The sequence below is a fragment of the Hevea brasiliensis genome, chromosome 12 (genome assembly GCF_030052815.1).
Source record: "Hevea brasiliensis isolate MT/VB/25A 57/8 chromosome 12, ASM3005281v1, whole genome shotgun sequence".
In the NCBI taxonomy this organism is placed as follows: Eukaryota; Viridiplantae; Streptophyta; class Magnoliopsida; order Malpighiales; family Euphorbiaceae; genus Hevea; species Hevea brasiliensis.
In genome coordinates, this window is record NC_079504.1 from 69,128,257 (window position 1) to 69,151,715 (window position 23,459).

The 23,459-nt window shown below is 28.9% G+C and overlaps 1 protein-coding gene across 1 annotated transcript; it reads left to right on the forward strand.

Annotated features, from left to right (window-relative positions):
* Positions 1 to 20,291: 20,291 nt before the first annotated feature.
* On the forward strand, positions 20,292 to 22,732 carry LOC131171239 (uncharacterized). Its single transcript, XM_058130710.1, has 4 exons — positions 20,292 to 20,349; positions 20,401 to 20,534; positions 21,090 to 21,860; positions 22,211 to 22,732. Exons 1-4 carry the CDS (start codon positions 20,292 to 20,294, stop codon positions 22,730 to 22,732), a joined length of 1,485 nt encoding a protein of 494 aa, XP_057986693.1.
* Positions 22,733 to 23,459: the final 727 nt, after the last annotated feature.

The following is a 23,459-nucleotide window of genomic DNA, read 5'->3' on the forward strand; positions in this document are numbered from 1 at the left end:
TTATAAGTCAAAATGGGCTAAATCTTCAGAAGCTCAATTCCCACAAACAGGGAAATGATACTGCGCAAGCTTGGTATCTACATATCCACAATACCAGATGAGATAGCAAGTGCTATGGTAGGTACATTACCAAGTGCAATACCAGATGAGATAGCAAGTGCTGTGTTAAATGTTATGACAGGTGCAGTAAATAACGTTTTCACAACACAAAATCTAAAGATAAACGCAACATCAACAGGTTATCCATTACATCCCAAGTGCACAAATAAAGCTCAAACCACACAAAGGTACCAAATTCATTCTCAAAACAGTAAAATTCAAGGAATTTGCAATTTCTTCAAAATTTTCTAAAATTCTCGACAAATTGACAATGCCCAAACTGGGAAGTAGACTGGGAAAAAAAAGATAAAATTACGTAAAGAGAAGAAGAAGAAAGAAAGAAAAAAATGAGCAGAGATTTAAGAGAATGAGAAATAAAGTAGAAATTTTTTGGAGAGAGTTTTATGATGTATAGTTTTATGGAAAAGATGGTTTGAGAAAACAAAAAGTAATTTTGATAAGTGTGAAATTAATGATGTGATGGGATAAAGATGGAATATTCTTTGGATATTCTTATCTTTTATTTAATGTTGGAATTTTTGGAAAAAAATGATATCATTTTAAATTCAAATTCTTATTAGGAGATAAATCAGATGTGATCAATGATTGGATGTCGACATGTGTGAGGCAGGGGAGCTAGTACCCAAGAGAGTTAAGTAGGTGCAGGAGAGTTCAAGGAAAATTCTTAAAAAGTTAAAATTTCACATGGAATGGCCTAATCTGCCAATCCATGCATTGTTTACATAAAAAATATAATTTTTCGTGTTCAGGCCATAATTAGTTAAATTAGTTTTTTTTTTAATTATTTAATTAATTTTGTTTCATTAATTTAATTATGGGTCCTAAATTAATTATTAATTATTAATTAGTTTTTGTGGTTATTTATTGAAAGTTAACAATTAATAAAAGTTACCTACTAGTGGGGGGTTACAGAGATTAATTTATGGAGGTTACCCATTGCAAGGGAAGTTACATACGGTTACTGATAGTAGATAAAAACTATCATACGTGCAGAATGTGAAGTGATGTAAGTTCTGAAACCTTCATAGGATCGGTCAAGTGTTGCTATAAATTTATTCTGTTGTGCAACATTCAAGGCCCCAACCAATCAACAACAATAGAATCCAGCAATTATCTATCTTTAATTTTATCTATCTTTTAATTTTTCAAGTCTTGCTATAACACCCCTCACCCGTCTATAGTGTAGCCGAGCAAGGTGTGCTACATTCAATGCTGGAGCACCCTATCCTATCTTATCGGGTACAATATTATTCTACTTTCTATTTAATCGTATTATTTTACGTGTAGAATTTTTTTTTTATCCCATTTCATTGATGGAGACTCGGACAAAGTCTCTTCTGTTTTACTAGTGCATGGCGGGTTTACTTATTTTACCTGTTAAAAATACACATCTATATCATTTTCCATAAATCATGTCATGTCATCATAATGCTTATACTCATTTCAAGTAAATAAATACGATATTTCATTCATATAAAATTAAGTACAATATTTACAATTTATATACAATCTAAAAATTTAATTACATATCTTAAAATAATTTACACCATTTACTTATGTACAGTGATCCAAAATGTAAAATTTAAATACACATGAGCCCTACCCAAAATGAACTGGTGAGGTGACACCGACCCTGTAGCAGATCTGATCCTCTCTATCTGTACTCTCCTACTATTGCTGCGGCTGCTTGTGCTCTCCTGTACCTACGCGATGAAAAAACCAACGCGCTAAGCATTTCTGCTTAGTGGTGCAATAATTTGAAATAAAAATAATAAAATAATTGATATAATTTTAATTAATTACATATTTATGAAACTTTGAAGGCAACAGATTATCGGGATCTTTTTATTCATATATTTCATATTGAGTTTTATTAAATCCATGACAGTGATCTCTTCATGTACTTATTTAAATTTAAGATGTGTTACTCATATCTGTGCCCAAGTAACCTATGACAGACTATAAAAACTGGATACATGGGAGTATACAAGTTAGACATCCGTATGCCTATCATGTATACATCTGTCATGTTAGGTACAAGGCCAGCGGGCAGGCATAAAGCCAGAAATAAAATTAGGCACAATGACCAATAGGCAGGCATAAAGCCTGTAGAACAATCATATCAGACATATATTATCTATCAATGATTATTCCTGTGGGCAGTACTGCAATCCATAGTCCCTAATTGGTATACCAATCGATCTAAGCTATATAAATGAGTTTAGGTGTACTCTGGACAAAATAATGTTATTTAATACTCATAGTTTCATTGATTCATCTCATTTTCATGCTTAGCAAGTTATTGTAATTTATTTCATCCCATATGCCAAATCATATTAGGAAACTTTCTCAAGGTCCAGGTTTAGTATCTTAGATTCATCTAGCAATTTGGCCAAAATGTGGCCCTTTTTTGGCTACACTTCCTTCATGGAAGTTGTTCTTCTATGTCTTGTCTTTGTTTTTCCTTTTGAATCATGTCATTTGAAGTTTTAGAACTCAAGTTATGGTCAAATAACCATAACTGGTTCATTTCCTAATTATGGTTCCTTAAATAGGCAGATTTTAAAGTTACACTTAACCTAATTAATTGAATATGTTACAGCCAAAATTAGGCCTAGTGTTCTTCATAGAAATTGTTACTCTATGTCTTATGGTCACTTAAAATTTTAAATTATAATTTTCCAAGTTTTGTATAATTAATTATGACCAAATCATTGGCCTGGACTCAGGTACCCTATGTCTTCAGGGTCCAAGTTTAGGTCAGTAGTTTTGACTCAACTTTTAGGGTCCTTATGTTCATAATTTGAGGACAATGTCTGAAACAAAGTTGGAGCCCTATTTCTTAGGGTTCTAGATCAGTATGGCTCATCCCAATTAGAGTTTCCTAGTGGAAGATATACTATAAACACTATTCTAGGGTCAAGCATAATTTGGTCAAACTCCAGATATTTATGTGTTAACTTCTTCTAACCATTTGACCTAGTTTTTTTGGGTTATGGGTTTTAGTCAAAAAATCAATATTGTATACCTATGTCTTATAAAAATTTTTCCATTGGTGTCATTGCATTTGAATTTTTATAGACCAAGTTATGGCCATTTTGCCTAAACTGGTCAAGTGAGCTTTAGTTCAGAATTTCTGGACAGTGTTGTTCTGGACAACTTTATTAACCTAACTTTTACTAGCAATTTGATTTAGTTAGAGACATTTCTGGGCTCTGTGTTCTTCATAAAAGTTGTAGTCCTATGTCTAAGCTTTCCAATGCCACAAAAATTAGATCATTTGGACCTGTCTAGAGGAAGTTATGGCCAAATGTGGTCATTTTTCCGGGTTCAGTGTTTGGATATCTAGGTTGGGACAATAAATTCGTCAACTTATGGCTAGAATTTGGGTAGGATTTCTTCATGAAAAATGGGGTATTTTGGGTCTAGTTTCATCTCCAATTGGCCTCATACTAATTGGAGCCACACAATTTCAATTATAAATAAATTTTCACACTGGACTCATAGGTCTGAATTTCCTGCAAAGAACAAGCACTCTCAATATTCATTCCTCCTTACTCCCAAACTATAATTTATTATTCATAGCACTTTAAATGATCAACAATTCATTTCAACATGCTCAATTTCAAGCCATAATGCAAAAGTACCAAATTAGGTCAAAACCCTAACTCAATATTTCCAATACCATAAAATTCTCATCCAATTTAATTTCTAGCACATAAAACCTCATCACATGTTATCACTAACCATTTTAAAACCATTAAAATCATCAATTTCACACTATTTTCATGGCTATCGAAAATCAAGTTACTACACACTCCAAGTTTTCTTTTAATTTCTAGAAATTTACACTTGAATTAGCATGCCTAAACTAGTTAATGAAGGAAGAGACATGTCTAGGCACTAACCTCTTAATGACCACTTCTTGCTCTTATAGAAACTTGAAAATCCTTCAATTTCTTGGCAGCCAAAGTCTTGCTAATGGTGTAGGGTAAGTTTTTAATGAAAGGACTTAGGAAAATTATGGTGAGAAAGGAGAAAATTTCAAGCTCAAAAGCTTGAAAAGGGAGAGAGCACCATGACCATGGTGGACGGCAAGAGGGAGAAGGAGGTGAAGAAAATGATTTACTTTGTCAAACTTTATTTTAACTCCTCTTCTTATCCCTTAATGTGTTTGTTAAGTTCCCATTGGTTAACACTTTATTTATGATGTCATAATTTAATTAGTATTTATATTTTCAATTCTTTCTTTTTCCTTTTCTTTTTCTTCATTTTCCCATACATAATTTCATGATTTTAATTTATTTTATATATTTTAATCTTTCTTATTTTAACTGACATTTAGGTCAAAATTCAACTCTAGGTTGAAATGACCGAGATGCTCTTTATTGAGTTTATCAGTTTATATTTGTCTGTGCTAATTGATTAAATTTTCTTAATTTTTTCTTAGCATTTTTATTGCCTTTTAAACTTCTTAAAGCCTTCAATTTAATCATATTATTTGTCTCACAGAGTTTTCCTGTGAGTCTGGGATTGGCAATTGTCTCTGCAGTCGCTTCCTAGTAAGGTCATCTATCGCTGTGACCCTGGCTCGTTTAACCGAGTTGCACTTTGCTTGTTTTATTTTTCCTTGATTTTTCTTAATCTTTATTCAGTCAATTTATGCCTCCTCACTCTAGTTGAAGTGTAGTAGTTCCAGACATTCTGACTGTCCGAACAGACATTAGTCGTCAAAATAGTAGAATGTTCGGACTACCTAAAGTGAGAGTGTTACACTTGCATTTATTTTTTAAGCCTTGTACTAAAATTTCTAGCAATCAATATAATTTTCTGTTACTTTAATTATTCAATTTGAAGTGAGATTTTGATGAACTGCATTCAGTTTGGTCAGATTTCAATAAATATTTGAGAGAAGTCAGAAAAGCACACAGCTAATATACTCAGTATCTAACATGCTCGCATATCCTAAGCCATTAACTATCTAAGTTGTTTTCCAAGCAAACAAAAGGCTTGTTACCCCATTTTGCTTTCAGTACATGTGTCTTTTGTAGAACTTCTTTTTTATGACATTTAATTGATATTTTGTTACTGTAATTGTTACCTTTTGCAATATTGAAATATAATTTTATGATTTATTTTATTTAAAGCATTTTATAACTTAAATGGGCTTTAAAAAATAAGTATAAATATAAATTTGGGTTTATTATAAGTTTCGAGAGTCTTGTACCGACTCAAATCTTAGCATCAGTAATAGGCTTAATTGAATCATAACAGTGGTGATAATAATAAAATCCACTTTGATTTTCTTTATTTCTCCGGTTTAGCATACTAAATTGAACTTTTAATTATTTTTCCAGATTCAATCAAATTTTGTTTTTTTTTTTCCCCTCAGATCACTAATCATGAAATATTCTTTAGTTAGTTGCTGCTATCGCGTCTAAGATCTATCTTGGTTACGATTATTTCCAAATCTTCAAGTTTTCATTTTCGTTGTTGTAATTCCTAAACATTCAGAATGACTCAAGAACATCCATAACATGGTGAGACGATCCAACTCATGAATTTTTGAAAAAGTTCGACAAAGAAGAAAGATGAAATTAAATATTGTTATAGAAAAATAAAAGAAGCTGAATGGGTAAAAAAAAATAATAGGAAGACGATAAACAATAAATTATTTTTTTATTTTTTAATTTTATTTTAAGTGAGGTCCATTGTTATAATTAAAAATATTTTTAATTAAATATTTAATGCCACGTTAAAAATATTTAACAATGTTAGTAAAAATTTTTACTTTTATTAATAGCGTGAAACCATACAATACATATTTGTCACAAACTAAACCACATGTCACACTTACAAAAGCACATAACCACATTTTTTTTTAATGTCCTCAATAATTTAATAATCTCTTTTCCTTTATAAGTTTAAAAATAGCAAAAATAAAAAATAACTTCTCCAATATGGCATTAATTGCCTAGTTATTAGAGGTGTTCAGGTCCGATTAAATTTTGATATTTGCCATAAATTATAATCAAAATAAATATAGTCAAATATTTGGCGTTGATTTGGTTTAATTCCTTAATATTTTGGTCCGATTCATTTTCGCTTTTCGATATTTAGGTTTGGATTTGCTTTTTTTTTTCTTATTCTTTAATTTCAATTCATTTTCGATTCAAATCTCAATTTTTAAAAGAATTTTATACAGTTTTTATCATGAAGATTCAAACCTGAAATATTATTTAGTATAAAATATATCAAAACTAGTTTTTCTATTAAATTAAATTGAATTGTATTAATACAAAATAATTCATAAATATTAATTAAAACCTCAACTTACACTACAAATCAATTTTGTAACAATTGAATTTGAATACTAGCATTTACTTTATATCATCTTTACCAATAATAAGAAACTAATTCTATTCAAACTATTCAAATTCAGTAATATGTAATTACTAATACAAATATAGAGAATGAGAGAGATTATTTTGACATGACCAGGAGGCATAGTGAATTGAATAAGATAGAGAACAATTGTTCACATGGGTATTAGCTTGTATATATAAGCCAATGCACATGGGTGACAAATTGTTTACACCTTAATTGAACTTAGGCTTGAGCCCAATTATTTGTTGGGCTCAAATAATGAATTAAATTAAGGGTCCATTAAATATATAAAGCCTTGGCCCATAACCCATGATCCATAATCCATATCCCATGAACTATTTGTGTTAACAATTTCCTTTAGTTCAATTAGTTTTAGTCTGTGTTTCTTTAGTTTAATTTAGCTTTCAAATCAGCGTCAATTCCCCATCATTGCATTTGAATTGCTGGTCATTGCACTTTAGTGTTTTTAAAATAAAATATTATTTAATTCTAATTTTAGATTAATTAACTTTTACATTTCGCAAAAAATATTTTTTTCATATTTTTTTAATTTAAAATATTTAAAAAATAAATTAATAAAAAATTTTATCTATAAAAAAAATTAAATTCTTTTTAAGTAAAATAGATTTTTTTAAAAGAAAAAATTAATTTTTAAATTTTAATAATCTTATTAAAATATAAAAATATTTATATATATATATAATATAAATATATATATTATTTATTTAATATTATAATCAAAGAAATAATTTTATTAAATAATATTTTTATAAAAAAATATTTTTTATATACAGATTATTTTTTATAAAATAAACATATACTTTAACTTTTATCACACAATCCTTTCAATTATTCAACTGTGCTTGCTTTATTTTTCTCGGTACATATTCAATCCATGCAATTTACATTTTCAAGTAAAGCAATTTACGTTTTCAACTGCTGCCATTTACCTTTTTGCCATCTTAAAAAGCTGTAAAATCTTGATGAAGCATTTATGCGGAGTCAAGAAATTAAAAAAAAAAAAAAAAAATCGTTATTGTTATTTTTTACACAATCATTTTAATTAAAAGTTTTAGTTATACTTTAAAATCAAAATTTAAGATTTTAACTCATAATTCATATAAAAAAATTAAGCTTGCAGCTTAATAATCATTTAAATAAATATTTATATTTAGATTTATGCACTACTTATATTTATTTTAATTAATTTAATACATATTTTAATATAAATATTTAATCTAATAATTATTATGTTCGTTTTTATATGAACTGATTTTATATTAGAAAAAAGCTTAAAAAGGATTAAATAATCTTAAAATTAAGTTTTAGACTAAATAAGTCTATATTTTCTAATAAGAGCAAATAAGTTGATAACTAATAAAATATTATTTTTTTAATAATAAAAAGCATTTTAAACATTTGACGTCCACCAAATTTATATACCTTTTAAAGACTTTTAACTCATCAATTAGCTTTTGAATTGGATTTAAAGGCTCAATGTGGTATCAGAAACTTGGTTGTAAGGGAGAGTGAAAGGCGTATGAAATAAAATCTCATATCGTTTGAATATCTGACGTCTACTAAATTCATATGCACTTGGAAGACTTTCAATTCATAAGCTAATTTTTAGATTTGACTCAAAAGCTCAATATGGACCCTTGCACCATGAAAATGAGTGGAATAATTTAGATTAATGAGATTAACAATATGGATTAACCTATATTTTCTAATTCTTTACTATAACAGATGACCATCTCAGTCAATCAGTTTGAATCCGATGCAGAATTTGTTAGCCACTTATTTAATTTTAATTAAAAAATAAAAAATGTTATTTAACTCAAAATTTAATCTTAAATTAATTTATTCTCTAAAAGTATAGGAGCTTATTTTATTTTATTTTATCTTATTTTTCATTAGATACGTCAAAGTTTTTTGGCACGCTTACCATTTAAGGTCGCTAACACGTTCCCGATAAGCATGGCTGAGAGAACCGTTGAGAACACACACGACACCAACTAAATTAGCCTGCAGAGGATTCTTCACACCAAATACCAGAGACTAATCACTCCAGTGGGGATGCACGTTAGTAGAAGTGTGCTTCTCGGACCCCACTTTCCTATAAAATTTATTAAAAAAGCATATAAATTTTTAATAATATATATTATTTTATTTTTTTAATTTTATCCATAAATTTCAATATATGTACCCAGATTTCAGGTATCATCCGTTATGTAAAACATAAATAAATTTTATTTTTTAAAATTAAAAATATAATTTTAAATATAAAAATTATTAAATATATAGAATAAGAGAGTTCACATTATAATTTTATTTTTTATAAAATAAATTTTGTTTTGTTAATAAATATTCTTAAATGAATTGATAAAGTCTAAACTTAATGATAAAAAGTGTAAAATATAAATAAAATAAATTTAAAAAAAATAATTATAAAAAAAATCATATAAAAAATATTTTCAATATAAAAATTTTTATTTTGATCAAGCCACACCACTGATGTCCAAGCACGGCCCATATGTTGTAGGCTGAGTGGATGCTCGAAACCGTGATCACAATTAGATAACACTAGACACTAGTTATCTGCCTGTGCGTTGTACGGTAACAATTTATTTATTTATTTAATTTAATTTAAATTAAATGAATTTTAATTAATTAAATTATTTATTTTAATAAAAAATTTAATTATTATATTAATTCATGTACTAATATGTATCGATTTAATAGTACTTACTCGAAATTAAAATAATCGCTCGATTTAAAATAAAAATAGGAGAAATTTTGTAAATAAAAATTTTAAAAGGATATAATCGTAATTCTTAGCTAAAAAATAATTAATAAAAAATCTTTTAACATACCTAAAAGAATGAAATAATGAGAATGTATTAAGTAAAAAATATTATTCAAGATTGAATATCTCTAAAATTAAAAAAATATATATATAATTTATTAATATACTAGATAAATTATTTTTAATAGTTAGATGAAAATAAAATTGAAGTTGTCACATAAGTTTAATATTCTAAAATAGGTTCATAATATATCAGTTTTTCAATTCTCAATTGTAATAACAAGTATAATAAAAATTTAATTTGCAATTAAAAAATAAATTAAAATAAAATTATTATAATTAAGAAAAAGATAAGTTAAAATTGAAATTTCAAATTTAATTAAGATAAAATTGAAGTTAAGTAATATTTAATACCAATAATTAAGTTTATAATTAGAAAAATATAAATTAAAATGAAATTTTTTTAAAAAAACTTGTTAGTTTTTAATTATGTCAAGTGTCATGGATACAAGTGTGAAATTTTATTTAACAATATATATATAAATGGCCGGTTTTTTAGATATTATTAATTATTTAATTATAAAATAATGTTAATTATAAATACATAATTAATTATTTGAAAAAAATAAAATTTATAAGTCACATGTGGTGTATGTATATTCAAATTTTTATACTTGATGAACTGTTTTTGTCAGACTTTTTCTAAAAATATTTATTTGATATTGTACTAACATGTGTTTTATATTATTTGTAGATATTAAAAAATGTCAAAATTTGAAAACTTTTGAAATATGAGATAAATATAAATTTTATTCATATTAATTATATTTTATATATACAATCTACAAAATAAATTATTAATTTCTAGATTTTTAATTAAAATCTATTTGTTTTACCTACACGTTCTGTAAATTATTTATTATTTTATTTTCATAATATAGTTTATCATGCATTCTTTGTATTTTTTATTTTTATAATAATATTATAAAATTTTTTTATGATAAAATTTTTAATTATAATTTTATTTTAAGGGTTGATAAAAAAAATAAGTTACTGTTAAATTTTTTTTTTAATTATTGACGTATAAATCAATAAAATAATAAAAAAAATTAGGAAAAAAAAATACTATGCCACGTGATGAGTTTTAAAATATTATTATTAAAATTCTTAGACTTTAAATGTAAGAAATGTATTTAAAAATTTTTAAAATTTTATGAATAACTTTTTGTTGAATAATTATTTTAAAATGATTCACCATTTTTTTAGCTAACTAAAAATTTAATGAAAAAATATTTCATTTTTATAGATATATAATATGATAATTACAAACTTAAAAATTTTAAAAATATTAAAAGATGTAGAAAAAATTTATATAATAATAATTTTTTATATAAATTAAAATTTTAGTACATGAAATTTGAAAATATTAAAATAAAAATTTAATATTTAATATGGTAAGCCAAATTTTTAATTAACCTTATTAAGCTATTATTAAAATTCTTAGACATTAGATATAAGAAATATTTTAAAAATAATTTCTAAAATTTTATGAATAATTTTTACCGAACATTTATTTATGTATATAATTTAAAAAATAATTATTAACCATTTTCTAATGTAACAAAAATTTTATTAAAAAATAATTCATTTTTAAGATATATAATAGGATAATTATAAACTTAAGAGTTTTAAAAATTTTAAAAGATATAAAAAAGGAATTTTAGATAATAATTATTTTTTGTATGAAATAAGAGTAGTCATTGAAATTTAAAAAATTTAAATAAAAAGGTTAGTATTTAATATGATAATCTATTTTTTTTAAATGAAAAAATAAAGATAAAAAATTAATTATTATTTTTAATTAAAAATATTTATTTTTATAGATATATAATATGATTAGGGGTGTGCAAACGATCGGTTCTGTTCTGAATCGAACCAAACTGAACCAAACCGATAAATATCGGTTCGGTTTGATTTTAAACCAATCAAACCGAATTTTATGAAATTTCATATTTTCAACATTAAATCTAAATAACAAAAACATAAAAACAAAAAAAATTAGAAATCAAAACTCAAAAATCTTAGAGTTCGGTTCGATTTTTTATTTTCCTTGATATATATATATATATATTAATAATTTTAGTTCAGTTCGATTTTTTTATTTTTTGTGAAAATAATCGAACTGAATCGATTAACCGAAATTATCAAAAATTATAAATCGAACCGAACAAATTGAATTTTAAAACTGAACCTATTAAACCGGATTGACTCGATTCGATTCAATTTTTCGATTTAAACCAAATTCTGCTCTCCCCTAAATATGATAATTCGTAAACTTTAGAATTTCGAAATTTTTAAAAGTTGTATAAAAAACAACTTTCAATAATAATTAATTTTTTGCGAGATAAGATTTTAATATTTGAAATATGAAATATTTAAATAAAAATGTTACTACTTAGTATATATATATATATATATATATATATATATATATATATATATATATATATATGAGGATTAAAAAGTATTAAGATATGCCACATAACAATTTATTAGGTACTCATATTAAGCCATTATTAAAATTTTTAGACTTTAAATATAAGAAATATTTTTAAAAAAATTAAAATTTTATGAATAATTTTTTATTGAATACTTATTTATATATATAATTTTTTTAAAATAATTTATTATTTTTTAATCTAAACAAAGACTAATTAAAAAAATTCATTCATCTTTACAGAAATATAATATGAAAATTGTAAACCTAAGAATTTTAAAATTGTTAAAAGACGTAGAAAAAAGAATTTTAGATAATAATTATTTTTTATGAGATAAAATTTTAGTGGTTAAAATTTGAAAATATTTAAATAAAAAGTTAATATTTGATATGATAATCTATTTTTTTTTTATATAAGAAACATATAAATAAGGATAAAAAAAATTAGTAATCTATAATTTTTTAAGTACTCTAGTTAAGCAATCGTAACATATTAATGATTAATTATAGCTCTTCTTCATATAATTTTTAAATTTTAATATATATATGAAATAAATTAAAATTATATTTGTATTAAATATATTTCGTTTCATTTTATCCTATATTTTAAAATTTAAAAAAATATATTTTCAAATAAAATTATTTGATTAAACATTATCTGATACTAATACTTAAATTTATAATTAAAAAAGATAAATTAAAATAAAATTTTTAAATAAAATTATTATTTATAATTTATACCAAATGTAAATTAATGGTGAAGCCAAGTATTAAATAAAAGATCTATTATTTAAAGATTTATTATTAACAATGTTACAATTAAATAACATATAAAATTTAAAGAAAAATAAAATATATTAAAAATAACTTAAATTAAAATAACAATAATGCTTAAAAATCAGAATATTATATAAATTAAAAATTTAAACTTTTTGGACATGAATTATAAAAAAAAATAAATTAAACAATAATAAATAATAAATCAACTAAAGATAAATATTAATTTTAAGATGAATATAAATAGTATATTTTATTTGATTTCAATTAAAAACTAATACTACCAAAAACCATTAATGATAACTAAATCTAAATCTAATTAATTTGTTATCCTATACATATATATTATAATTATGATTTCGTAAAATTTGCTACTATAGAATTAGCATTATATATTAATTAATTAAATGAATATTTATATTATTTTAATTATTAGCATTTTTTTTTTTTACCTTTATATTCTTTAATATTGAAGGCAGGGCATGCATCGTTCATACAAATTGATATTTTAAAAACCAACCCAGAATCATAATCGAAAAATCAATATTGTTAAAACTCAATCACATCAATCCGAACTTTACAATTTTAATACGATTTTGATTTTTATCAATAACTGAATTAAAGACCATATCAAATTATACAAAATAAAAGAATAAAGTAAAATTTGATTTTATAAGCATATTTTTCAAATGCATTATATAATTTTAATATAATTATTTATTTATATGTAATTAAATATGTAATATGTAATAATGAATTATGTATATTATAATATTATATCTCATTTCTTTAATTTGGTTTACATGCAACTCACATCAAAAACTATAAAAAAACTAGTAAAGAATAAGTGTATCCATAAAAAAATTTTAGGAAACATTGACACTTTTGAATATTTTTTTATAGACTTTATATTTTAATTTGTGAAATGAAATTAGTAATTACTTGTAAAAGCATAGTTTTGAAATTTTTGTTTCCATAAACAAAAATATTTAATAGTGTTTGTAATTATGATTTTCAACATATCGTATTTTACCATTTGTTTTCTAATAAACCAGTAGAATGATTTTACTAATTGATTTTATTTTTAGAAGGAATTTTATTGTTTATTAAAAAATCTTTTAGCCTAGTAGGTCAGAGTTTGTGATTTATCAAATCATGATAATTAAATTTCATTTTTGAAAACAATTGTTAGGCCGTTATATGCAAAGGAGCTCCCATCATTGAAGCATAAGTTTTTCATCCTCCGATCTAAGGAAGCTTAGAGTTGGGAGGGAGTTCCTCGAAGTTGGAATTACATGGCTAATAAATGTTGAGGGAAGCTATTCCTTAATTTGCACAAAGGAGTTGGTAGTGGTTGAGCTAAAGAATCAAGCGAAAACTTTGATACATGCCGAGCTAAATTGGTGGTATGCCAATGTAATTGCTAGCTTAGACACCATTTTAGAATTGGCTTATTTAGGGCTTGCAAAAAGTAAAATTTGATCTCTTTCTTTTGATCTCTATTACTTTAACTTTCTTTTTTGTGCAAAAATGGTGGCACTGAAACTGATAAAGCCAAGAGAAAGTTAGATAAGGAAATGGCCCAAAGAGTTTGGGAAAAGAAGAGGCAAGCTTCTAAAGCTATCGTTGTTGCTGTTGTTAGGTCAGGGGGAGGAGGTTCTCTAGAGAAGAGAACAAGGGTTCAAGATCCTTCGTCCACTCCAGCTTCCTAAGAAAATCCAACAAACTTGGTTTCTCCCCTCAACTTCCCGATCACTAATTATTCCTACCGCACCAATAACCTTTGGTTAAAACCTCCACCATCCAGGGGAGCTCAAGTGTTAGCTCAATCTATTGAGAAGCATCATATTTTTTGGATAAATAGGGAGCTCACCATTGTTGATTAGGTGACTGTCTGCATGTTAGAGGATCATATGCGCTTTGTGTAAGAGAGCATTAAGTATCTACTCCATCATTTCATGAGCTTAAAACTTGAATCAGTTGTTACGGAGCACTTGGCGAAGGAAAAGGTTTAGTTTTTGAGGGCTAATATGTCCAAGGCGATAGGGGAGAACATGACATCAAAGGCCTATCAATCTAGAGATGGAGCTAGGATCTAGGAGTTCAAAGGAAAAATGAAGTCTTCTGAAGGGTTGATTGTGCAGCTCCAAAAGGAAAATGACGATTTAAAGGTGAGCCACCTGTCTAAAATGGCGAAGCTCAATGAAGCCTTGAAAGCTAAAATGAGGAAGCTGCTAATCAGGAGGCCAACTCTTATGTGCAAGCACATAACGATCTCTAACAAGAGATGCTTAAGTGTTATCCAAATGAGGACTTCACTTGGCTAGAGAAATTATCTTATAGGGGAAAGGTTGAGAATGATAGTGAGGATGATAGTGGTGTCTCAGGATTCAAATGTAAATGACTAGGTTAGGGCTGATCGTCAACCTCTTAGAATGTAAAAATTCTCTATGTAATGAAGTTCTCCAACTTTCCTCATTTTGATCTGTTGTACTTTGTAGATTCTTCTTTGATGTCTAATCTTAATAATTCAGATCTTCATCTGTAATCAAATTAACTAGACCAATGTCTAAACTTCATAAGAAATAAGTTTGAAGATGATTTATTTGAATCAAATGATTTAGATAATGATAAAGAACATTGTGTCAAAGCTAAATTTCTTAATCAAATTTGAAAATGATTTGTCCAAACTACTAATCTGCTTTGAGTAAATCATTAGATCTTCTCTATTTGCCTTGGAGAAATTTTTATTTGTTTTTGGTTATTTGTTTTTAGCTAATATTTTAGGTGATCAAGTTTAATTGAACAAATCATTCAGTAACTATTTTATGTGGTGTACAATTGCCTTAGCAATCTTATAAATCAATTATGGAAAGTTATTGCTTTTAGATTGGATCTCATGATTCTGGCATACTATTGCCTTGGCAATTTTTTGGAATTTGATTAGCGTACTATTACTTTTAGATCTACTATTGAAGCCTATGGTGTTGGCAAACTATCGCCCTAAGTTAGCCTTTATTGGGCTTTGGTGGCGGATTATCACCTTAGGTATCGCATTAGTTAGCCTCTTCAGAGCTTTTATGGTAGACTATTGCCTTGGTTAGCCTCTCAGGGCTTTTATGGTGGATTATCGCCATATTAGATAAGATGAAGAGCTTGAAGAATAACAAAAGTCTTTTATTGATAAAACTTTTTGAGATTACATATGTTCCATGCCCATGGAAGATCTCTATAATTTGGGTTGGCTATCATGTATAACCCAAGGCGGATGACTTTTAACAACATAGGGACCTTCCCAATTGCTGCCGAGCTTACTAGCATCTTTCACTCCTTTTGAAACATCGATGTTTTCCATCACTAGATCTCTAACAGTGAAGGTTTGTCTTTTAACATTCTGATAATACATCTGAGCCATCTTCTATTTGCACTCAGCCATTTAGATATAGGCTTGATCTTATAGGTTTCTAGCTAATTCGAATTAAAATCTAAGGTATTCATCATTTGCCACAACCTTAGGATTTTTAGTCTAAGCACTGAGTACACTAATCTCTGTTGGAATAACAACTTTTAAACCATAGGTGAAGGAAAATGGGGTTTCTTCGGTTGCAAATCTTGGGGTAGTTTAGTAGGCCTATAGTACGTGTGGTAGTTCATCTGGCCATATACCCTTTGCCTTGTCAAGTCTCTTCTTTAGATTGTATAGACTAGTTCAATTTTTGACCTTAGTCATACTATTGGTCTAGGGAAGATATGTCAATGTAAACTGAAGACTAATGCCCCATTCCTGGCAAAAAGCTCTAAAATTTTTTCCCTCAACATTATTAGTGATGATCACCTTGGGCACTTTGAACCTACAAAAAGTACTTTGTTTAACAAAAGAGATCACCCATTCAGTAGTGATGAGTTGGGTTGCCTCTGCCTCTGCCCCTTTTGTGAAATGGTCTATAGCTATGATGACATATTGCCTAGAACCTATAGCCTTTGGGAATGGACCGAGTATGTCAATCCTCTATTGATATAATAGCCATGGACTGCCAATGGCAGTGAGTTTCTCAATTGGGAGGCGAGCAATAAAACTATGCTCTTGACACTTTCTAGACTTTTAAACTAGTTTTTTTTGCATTAGTCACTATTGTTGGCAAGAAATAGCCTTGTCTAAATGCCTTATTGGCAATGGTGTGAGCACCTTTATGACTTCCACCTTCATGGATCTTAAGTAAGATCACTCAGCCTTCTTTTAGAGTGATATATTTAAGCCATGGTCTTAGGAAAGACCTTTTATAAAGCCATCCATTCAAAACATTATATCTTGAAGACTTTTGTACTATTCTCTTTGCTTCTTGAGGATCATTTGGTAGTGTGCCTTATTCCAGATAGTAGAAGATAGGAGACATCCCACTTTTTCCAATATCAATAAGTATGATCTCCTCTTGCTTAATTATTGGATGGGTGATGTCCTCTAGTGGAAAGAGTTGATTTAGATGTTGCTCACTTGCTGTAGCCATCTTTGCCAAGGCATTTGCATTACTGTTCTCTCCCTTTGGAACCTAGAGAATTATGATTTCACTTAGGTTAAATTAGATTTCTGCCATCAGTTTCTAGAACTTTACCTCCTACTTGCCCAAATTTGAGTCTTAGTGTTGAAAATTTTCCCTGGCATTAATTAACAGCTAATTGTGAGTCACAGAAGATAGTAACATTAGGAGTTCTTATCTTTATTATTATTTAAATAGCCTTGTTAGGACCCTTTAGTACAAGTTTGTTCCCCGATCCTATCGATCCAACCACACCATCAACCTATATTTTTTAGGTTTCCTTTTATTCTTATTTTGGCTTAGGGGTTGGGGTTAGTTCAACCACGAAGTTTGCTAAGGCCTGAGGCTTCAACGCTAATCTAGGAATGTATCTAATGTCATATCCCCCAAAATGACCAACCACGTGGCTAACCGACCTAAGGGTCCAGCCAATGCAAGATCTTCCTTAGCGGACAATTGATACAAACTTCAATGATATGAGTTTTAAAGTAGGGCCTGGGCTTTGTTATCGCTAAAAAGACTGCTAGGGCAAGCTTCTCCGGTATGAGGTAATTGAGCTTGTGACTTTCAACACCTAATAGGTGTAGTAGATCAGCCATTATCCACCCTCTTCCCCATGAACCAAAACTAAGCTTACTGTTTCCTTAGTCATTGCAAGGTATAAAAATAATACTTCGCTCTACTTGGATGAGTTAAGAAGAGGTGGGTTAGTTAAGAAGTTATTTTAATTCATCAAAAGTTACCTGATAGTCCTCCCTTCAGTTGAATTACATTTTTGCTTTCAATGCTTGGTAGAAGGGGAGGCACTTCTAAGCTGAACATGACATAAAATGCCCCAAGGCTGTAACTCTATCATTAGGTCTCTAAACTTCCTTGATATTCTTTAGCGGCTACATATCCATTATAGCTCAGATTTTCTCTAAGTTAGCCTTTATGCCCTTTCAAATACCATGTACCCCAGAAATTTACCTTCCCTAACTTCAAAAGTACATTTATTAGGATTTAGCTTCATTCTGACCTTGTCCAAAATTTAGAATGCCTCTGTAATGTCTTTGGCATGATCTTTTATTTTCTTGCTCTTGATGATCATATAATCACCATACACTTCAATTGTCTTGCCAATCAAACCCTCGAACATCTTATAAACCAGCCTTTAATAAGTAGCTCCTACATTCTTTAATTTAAAAGGCATCACCTTGTAGTAGTAAATGCCTGAATCTGTAATGAAGGCCATCTTCTCTGCATCCTTTAGAGCCATGTTAATATAATGGTACCTGGATATGGCATCTATAAGTGAGCACATTATATGTCCATCAGTTGAGTATACCAATCTATCTATTGTTAGTAGGGATAGTGATCTTCTGGGCAAGCTTAATTGAGATTAGTGAAGTCCACACACATTTTCCATTTTCTGTTTGCCTTCTTTTATCAAGACGACATTTGCTACCCATGTTTGTTACTCGACCTCTCTAATTAAACCTACACTCAAAGCTTATTGACTTTGTCAGTGATGACTTGTTGTCTATCTAAGGAAATCCTCCTATTTTTTTACTATACTGGCTTTATCATTGGATCAACATTCAATTTATGTGTCATGATCGATGTCCACCCTGGTGACCTCCTTTAGGATCCATACTGTTGGACCTAGGTGTCTTAACTCATGTTTTGATGATAATAAACAATTAGTATGATACTAATATACTTTGGAAGTGTTTGTGTTGAGTTTGTAGGCCCTAAACTCAAAATTGCCAAATTGATTCAAATCAAGGTCAAGGAAGAGTAAGATAAGGAAGCAAACATTTATGGGACCTTACAATGTAACTTTTCTTTATTTTATATCTTTTAAGTCTCATTTAATTAATTGTGTTGGCTCAAGTCTAGGTAGTATTAAGAATATCTTATTCAACTTAGTTTTCACCTAATTCTTTTTCAAGGGAAAATTAAATAAACTTTTCAAAAATACAAAATTAACTTTGAAAAGTATTTTAGTTGCAAAATACATGAAATTAGCTTTCCAATGGTTCAAATGGATTAAAAATCCGAGTTCGGATCAAAAAGTTATGAGTTTTTTAAACTCTTAATTTCTTAGTGTCTTTACTTAAAATTTTTTCTTGACCAAGGAGGAATAAAATGAAAATTTCACATTTTAGAAATGAAAATTTGTTTTTGAAAGTGTTTTCATTGAAAATTTTATCAAATTTGCTTTCCAACGGTTCAAACGGATCGAAAATCTGAGTTCCGGTCAAAAAGTTATGCATTTTCGAAACCTAACTGCCCTTTTGACACTTTCTGTCCATAGAGCGCTTCAGCAACCAAAAGTGAGAAGTTTGATAGTCAAAAATCATGATTTTTTAGCGTTAAAAGTCATTTTACCCAGAGAGCACTCCGACAGCCGAAAGTGGGAACTTTGGTAGCTTAAAGTGGGAACTTCGCAACCGAAAGTGACTTTTCAAAAGCTATTTTTTAGTGCTCCAACTTTCTCCAACTGAATTAAATAACTTTGGCAGCCAAACCTGGGTTTTTAAAACTCGATAAAACAGAGTTTTGAGTGGTTGAACTGCTAGTTTTGCATTTAATGCAACCCCAATGGCTATTTTTTTTTTTGCAAAAACTATAAATAGGCACCATTTATGACTTGGAAACAAGTTTTTACAACAACAATCTTTTTAGAAATTTATTGTGTTCTAAAGATTTTCTTCATTCTCTCTCTAGAACTTGAGCTACCATAGTTAATGTTGAGAACTTGGTATTTGAGTTGTAAATTCTTTGTTCTGAGAGTTCATTCAAGGTTGTTGTGAGCACTTATTGTAATTTTGAGTGTGATACAGCTTTAAATAGCGCTTGAGTGTAAAGGGATTTATAAAAGAGCAAGGGTTTGCTCTTGTGGTGATTGTAAGGGGTTTATTCTTCACCCAAAGAAGAATTTTAGTGGAGTTAACTCTCAAGGAGGGCCTTGAGGAGAGGACGTAAGCTTGGGATAGCCAAACCTCTATAAATCTCTTGAGTCATCATTCTTCCTCTACTCTTCTTTGTGTTTAAATTTCTTTTAGTCTTTAATTTTGCAATTAGAACCCAATTCATCCCCCTCTTAAGCTGCTACAAGGGACAATAAGTGGCATCAGAGCTAGTCTCCATTCTACAAGATTTAATCATCTTGGAGTAAAGATCAATGGCAACCCTCAATGCACAAGAAGTTCAATCGGTGGTAAGACCTCCTTTCTTTGATGGTAATGACTTCTAGTATTGGAAAAATAAGATGTATTCTTTCCTTAAATCAGAAGGGGTTGACTTGTGGGATGTTATAGAAAATGGGCCATTCAACCCAACTAAGATTGTAGATGGTGTGCATAGTGCTAAGCCTAAGGGTGAATGGAGTGAGCAAGAGAAAATAAGAGTGGCTTTAAATGATAAGGCTATTCATATTCTATTTTATGCATTAAGTAGAAGTGAATATAATAAAGTGTGTATGAAGTCTACTGCAAAAGAAATTTATGATGCTTTAGTAGTTACTAAAGAGGGTACTAGTTAAGTAAAGGAGAATAAAATAGATTCCCTTATCTACCGATATGAATTGTTCAAGATGAAGTCGGATGAAACCATAAGTGAAATGTATGATAGATTTGTGGAGATTATACGAGGAATTAAATCTCTTGGGAAGACATTCACAAATGAGGAGCTAGTAAAGAAGATTTTAATAAGTCTTCCTAAGGAGTGGCTACCCAAAGTAACTTCACTAAAGGATTCCAAGGACTTGAGCAAGATACAACTTGATGAGCTCTTAGGAAATCTCATTGACTATGAGATGACCCTCAAAAGATAGCAAGTGGAGGAACCTAACAAAGCCAAAAAGACCATTGCCTTTAAAGTATCTTCTAAAGACTCTAGTGATGAAGATGATGAGTTTAATGAGGAAGAATTGGCTCTAGTGACAAGGAGAATAAGGAAGATGCTCTTCTAAAATAAGAAGTTAATCCCAAAGAGGATCTTTAAGAAGGACAAGGGTGAAAGCAGCAAGAGGGATCCTCCCATATGCTTTGAATGCAATAAGCCAAGTCACATTAGAACGGATTGTCCCAAATTGAAAAAGCCTTTTAAGAAGTTCAAGAAGAAGGCACTTAAAGCAATATGGGATGAATCAAGTGACTCCGAAGATGAGGAGATTGGTGATCAAGTTGCCCAAATGTGCTTCATGGCAATAGAGGAAAGCTCCAATGAGGTAACTTTAAATGATGATGCTGTTGAATTTTCTTATGATGAACTAGTTAATGCACTTAAAGTTATGAATGATGAACTTGAGTTGAGTCATAAGAAAAATAAGCTCTTGAAAAAGGAAGTAGTTTGTTTGAAGAAAGAAAATGAGACCTTAACTAAGGATGATAAACCTTTAGGAGATGATATGCAAAAATCCTTAGAGGACCTCTCATTAGAAAATGAGAAGTTGAAAAATGAAATTACTGAGTTAAAAACTTTTCTTTCTAAATTTGCTAAAGGTAAGGACAAACTTGATGCAATTTTGGACTCTCAAAGGTCTCCTAGCATCAAGTATAGACTTGGCTATAGTAAATTTGCCCAAGCACCTCCTTCCAAGACCATCTTTTTTAAAGCATCTAGTTCTAATGAGCCTAGTCCCCAAGTGCCTAGTCCAAAGGTGTCCAATCTTAAAGGACAAGAGCGAAAGAAATTTTGTGGTAATGAAACTAGAAAGACTTCATTTCATCAACATTCTTCTAGACAAAATGTAAATGGGAGATATACATCTATGAGAGTTGCATATAGGCCAAACCTTCGTAAGGGACATGGAACTAGGACTCATAACTATTATCACACTCACCATGCCTTATGCTCACATTCACAAAATGGACATAAAAAGATTGGTCATATGAGACCATTTGCTCACCCTCAAACACATAGAAGGTTCAATGGACATTGTCACTATTATGGTAAGATTGGTTACACTAATTATAGGTGTGCCATTAGGAAAATCCATCTTGGATATGGTAGAATATTTTATTTTAATAATGGAACTACTAATCCCCAAGGACCCAAGTACATTTGGGTACCTAAAGTAAATTGAATTATCATGTGTAGGTGTGTTTGAAATCCTCAAAGCTTGAAAGCAAGTGGTGCTTATATAGTGGATGTTTAAGACACATGACCAGAAATGCCAATCTCTTCCTTTCACTTGAAAAGAAAGATGGAGGTGGGCAAGTGACTTTTGGTGATAATGGTAAAGGTAAAATTGTGGGAATAGGTAAGGTTGGTAAGGAAAACTCGCCTATTCTTGACAAAGTGCTTTTGGTTGATGGTTCAAAACATAATTTGCTTAGTGTTAGTCAATTATGTGATAAGGGTTGCAGAGTTGTTTTTAAGTCTAAATCTTGTTTTGTGTCTAGGATGAGTGATAACAAAATGTTGTTTATTGGTAAAAGAATTGAAAATATTTATGTTATTGATTTACATGCTTTGTCTAACAAAGATGCCAAGTGTTTTGTTTCTATTAGTGATGACTCTTGGACTTGGCATAGAAGGCTTGCACATGCTAGTATGGACCTTCTTGTAAACTTGAACAAGGATGAGCTAGTCGATAGGCTACTAAAGATCAAGTTTTAAAAGGATAAGGTGTTTAATGCATGCCAAATGGGTAAGCAAGTCAAGAGCTCTTTTAAATCTATTCACAAGGTATCTACTTCTAGACCCCTTCAATTATTGCATATGAATTTGTTTGGTCCTACTAGAGTAGCTAGCTTAGGTGGTGCATATTATGCCTTGGTGATTGTTGATGACTACTCTAGGTATACTTGGGTTGCATTCCTTACTCATAAGGATGAATGTTTTGATATTTTTGAGAGATTTTCAAAAAGGGTTCAAAATGAAAAGGGCTTTCAAATCTCTTCTATTAGGAGTGATCATGGTAGAGAATTTGAAAATGAGAAATTTGATAAGTTGAGATCACTCACAATTTTTCTTCTCCTAGGACTCCCCAACAAAATGGTGTTGTTGAGAAAAAAAATAGAACTCTTTTAGACATAGGGAGGACTATGTTAAATGAATAGAATGTACCTCCTTATCTTTGGGCAAAAGCCATTAATATGGCTTGTTATGTTTCAAATAGAGTTTTGATTAGACCTATTTTAAAGAAAACCCCTTATGAGTTATGGAATGGCAAGAAACCTAAAATAGGTTATTTTAGAGTTTTTGGTTGTAAATGCTTAATTTTGAATACTAAAGATAATTTAGATAAATTTAGCTCCAAAACTAATGAAGGTATCTTCTTGGGGTACTTTATATCTAGTAAAGCATATAGTCTTCAATAAGAGAACCTTAGTTGTTGAGGAGT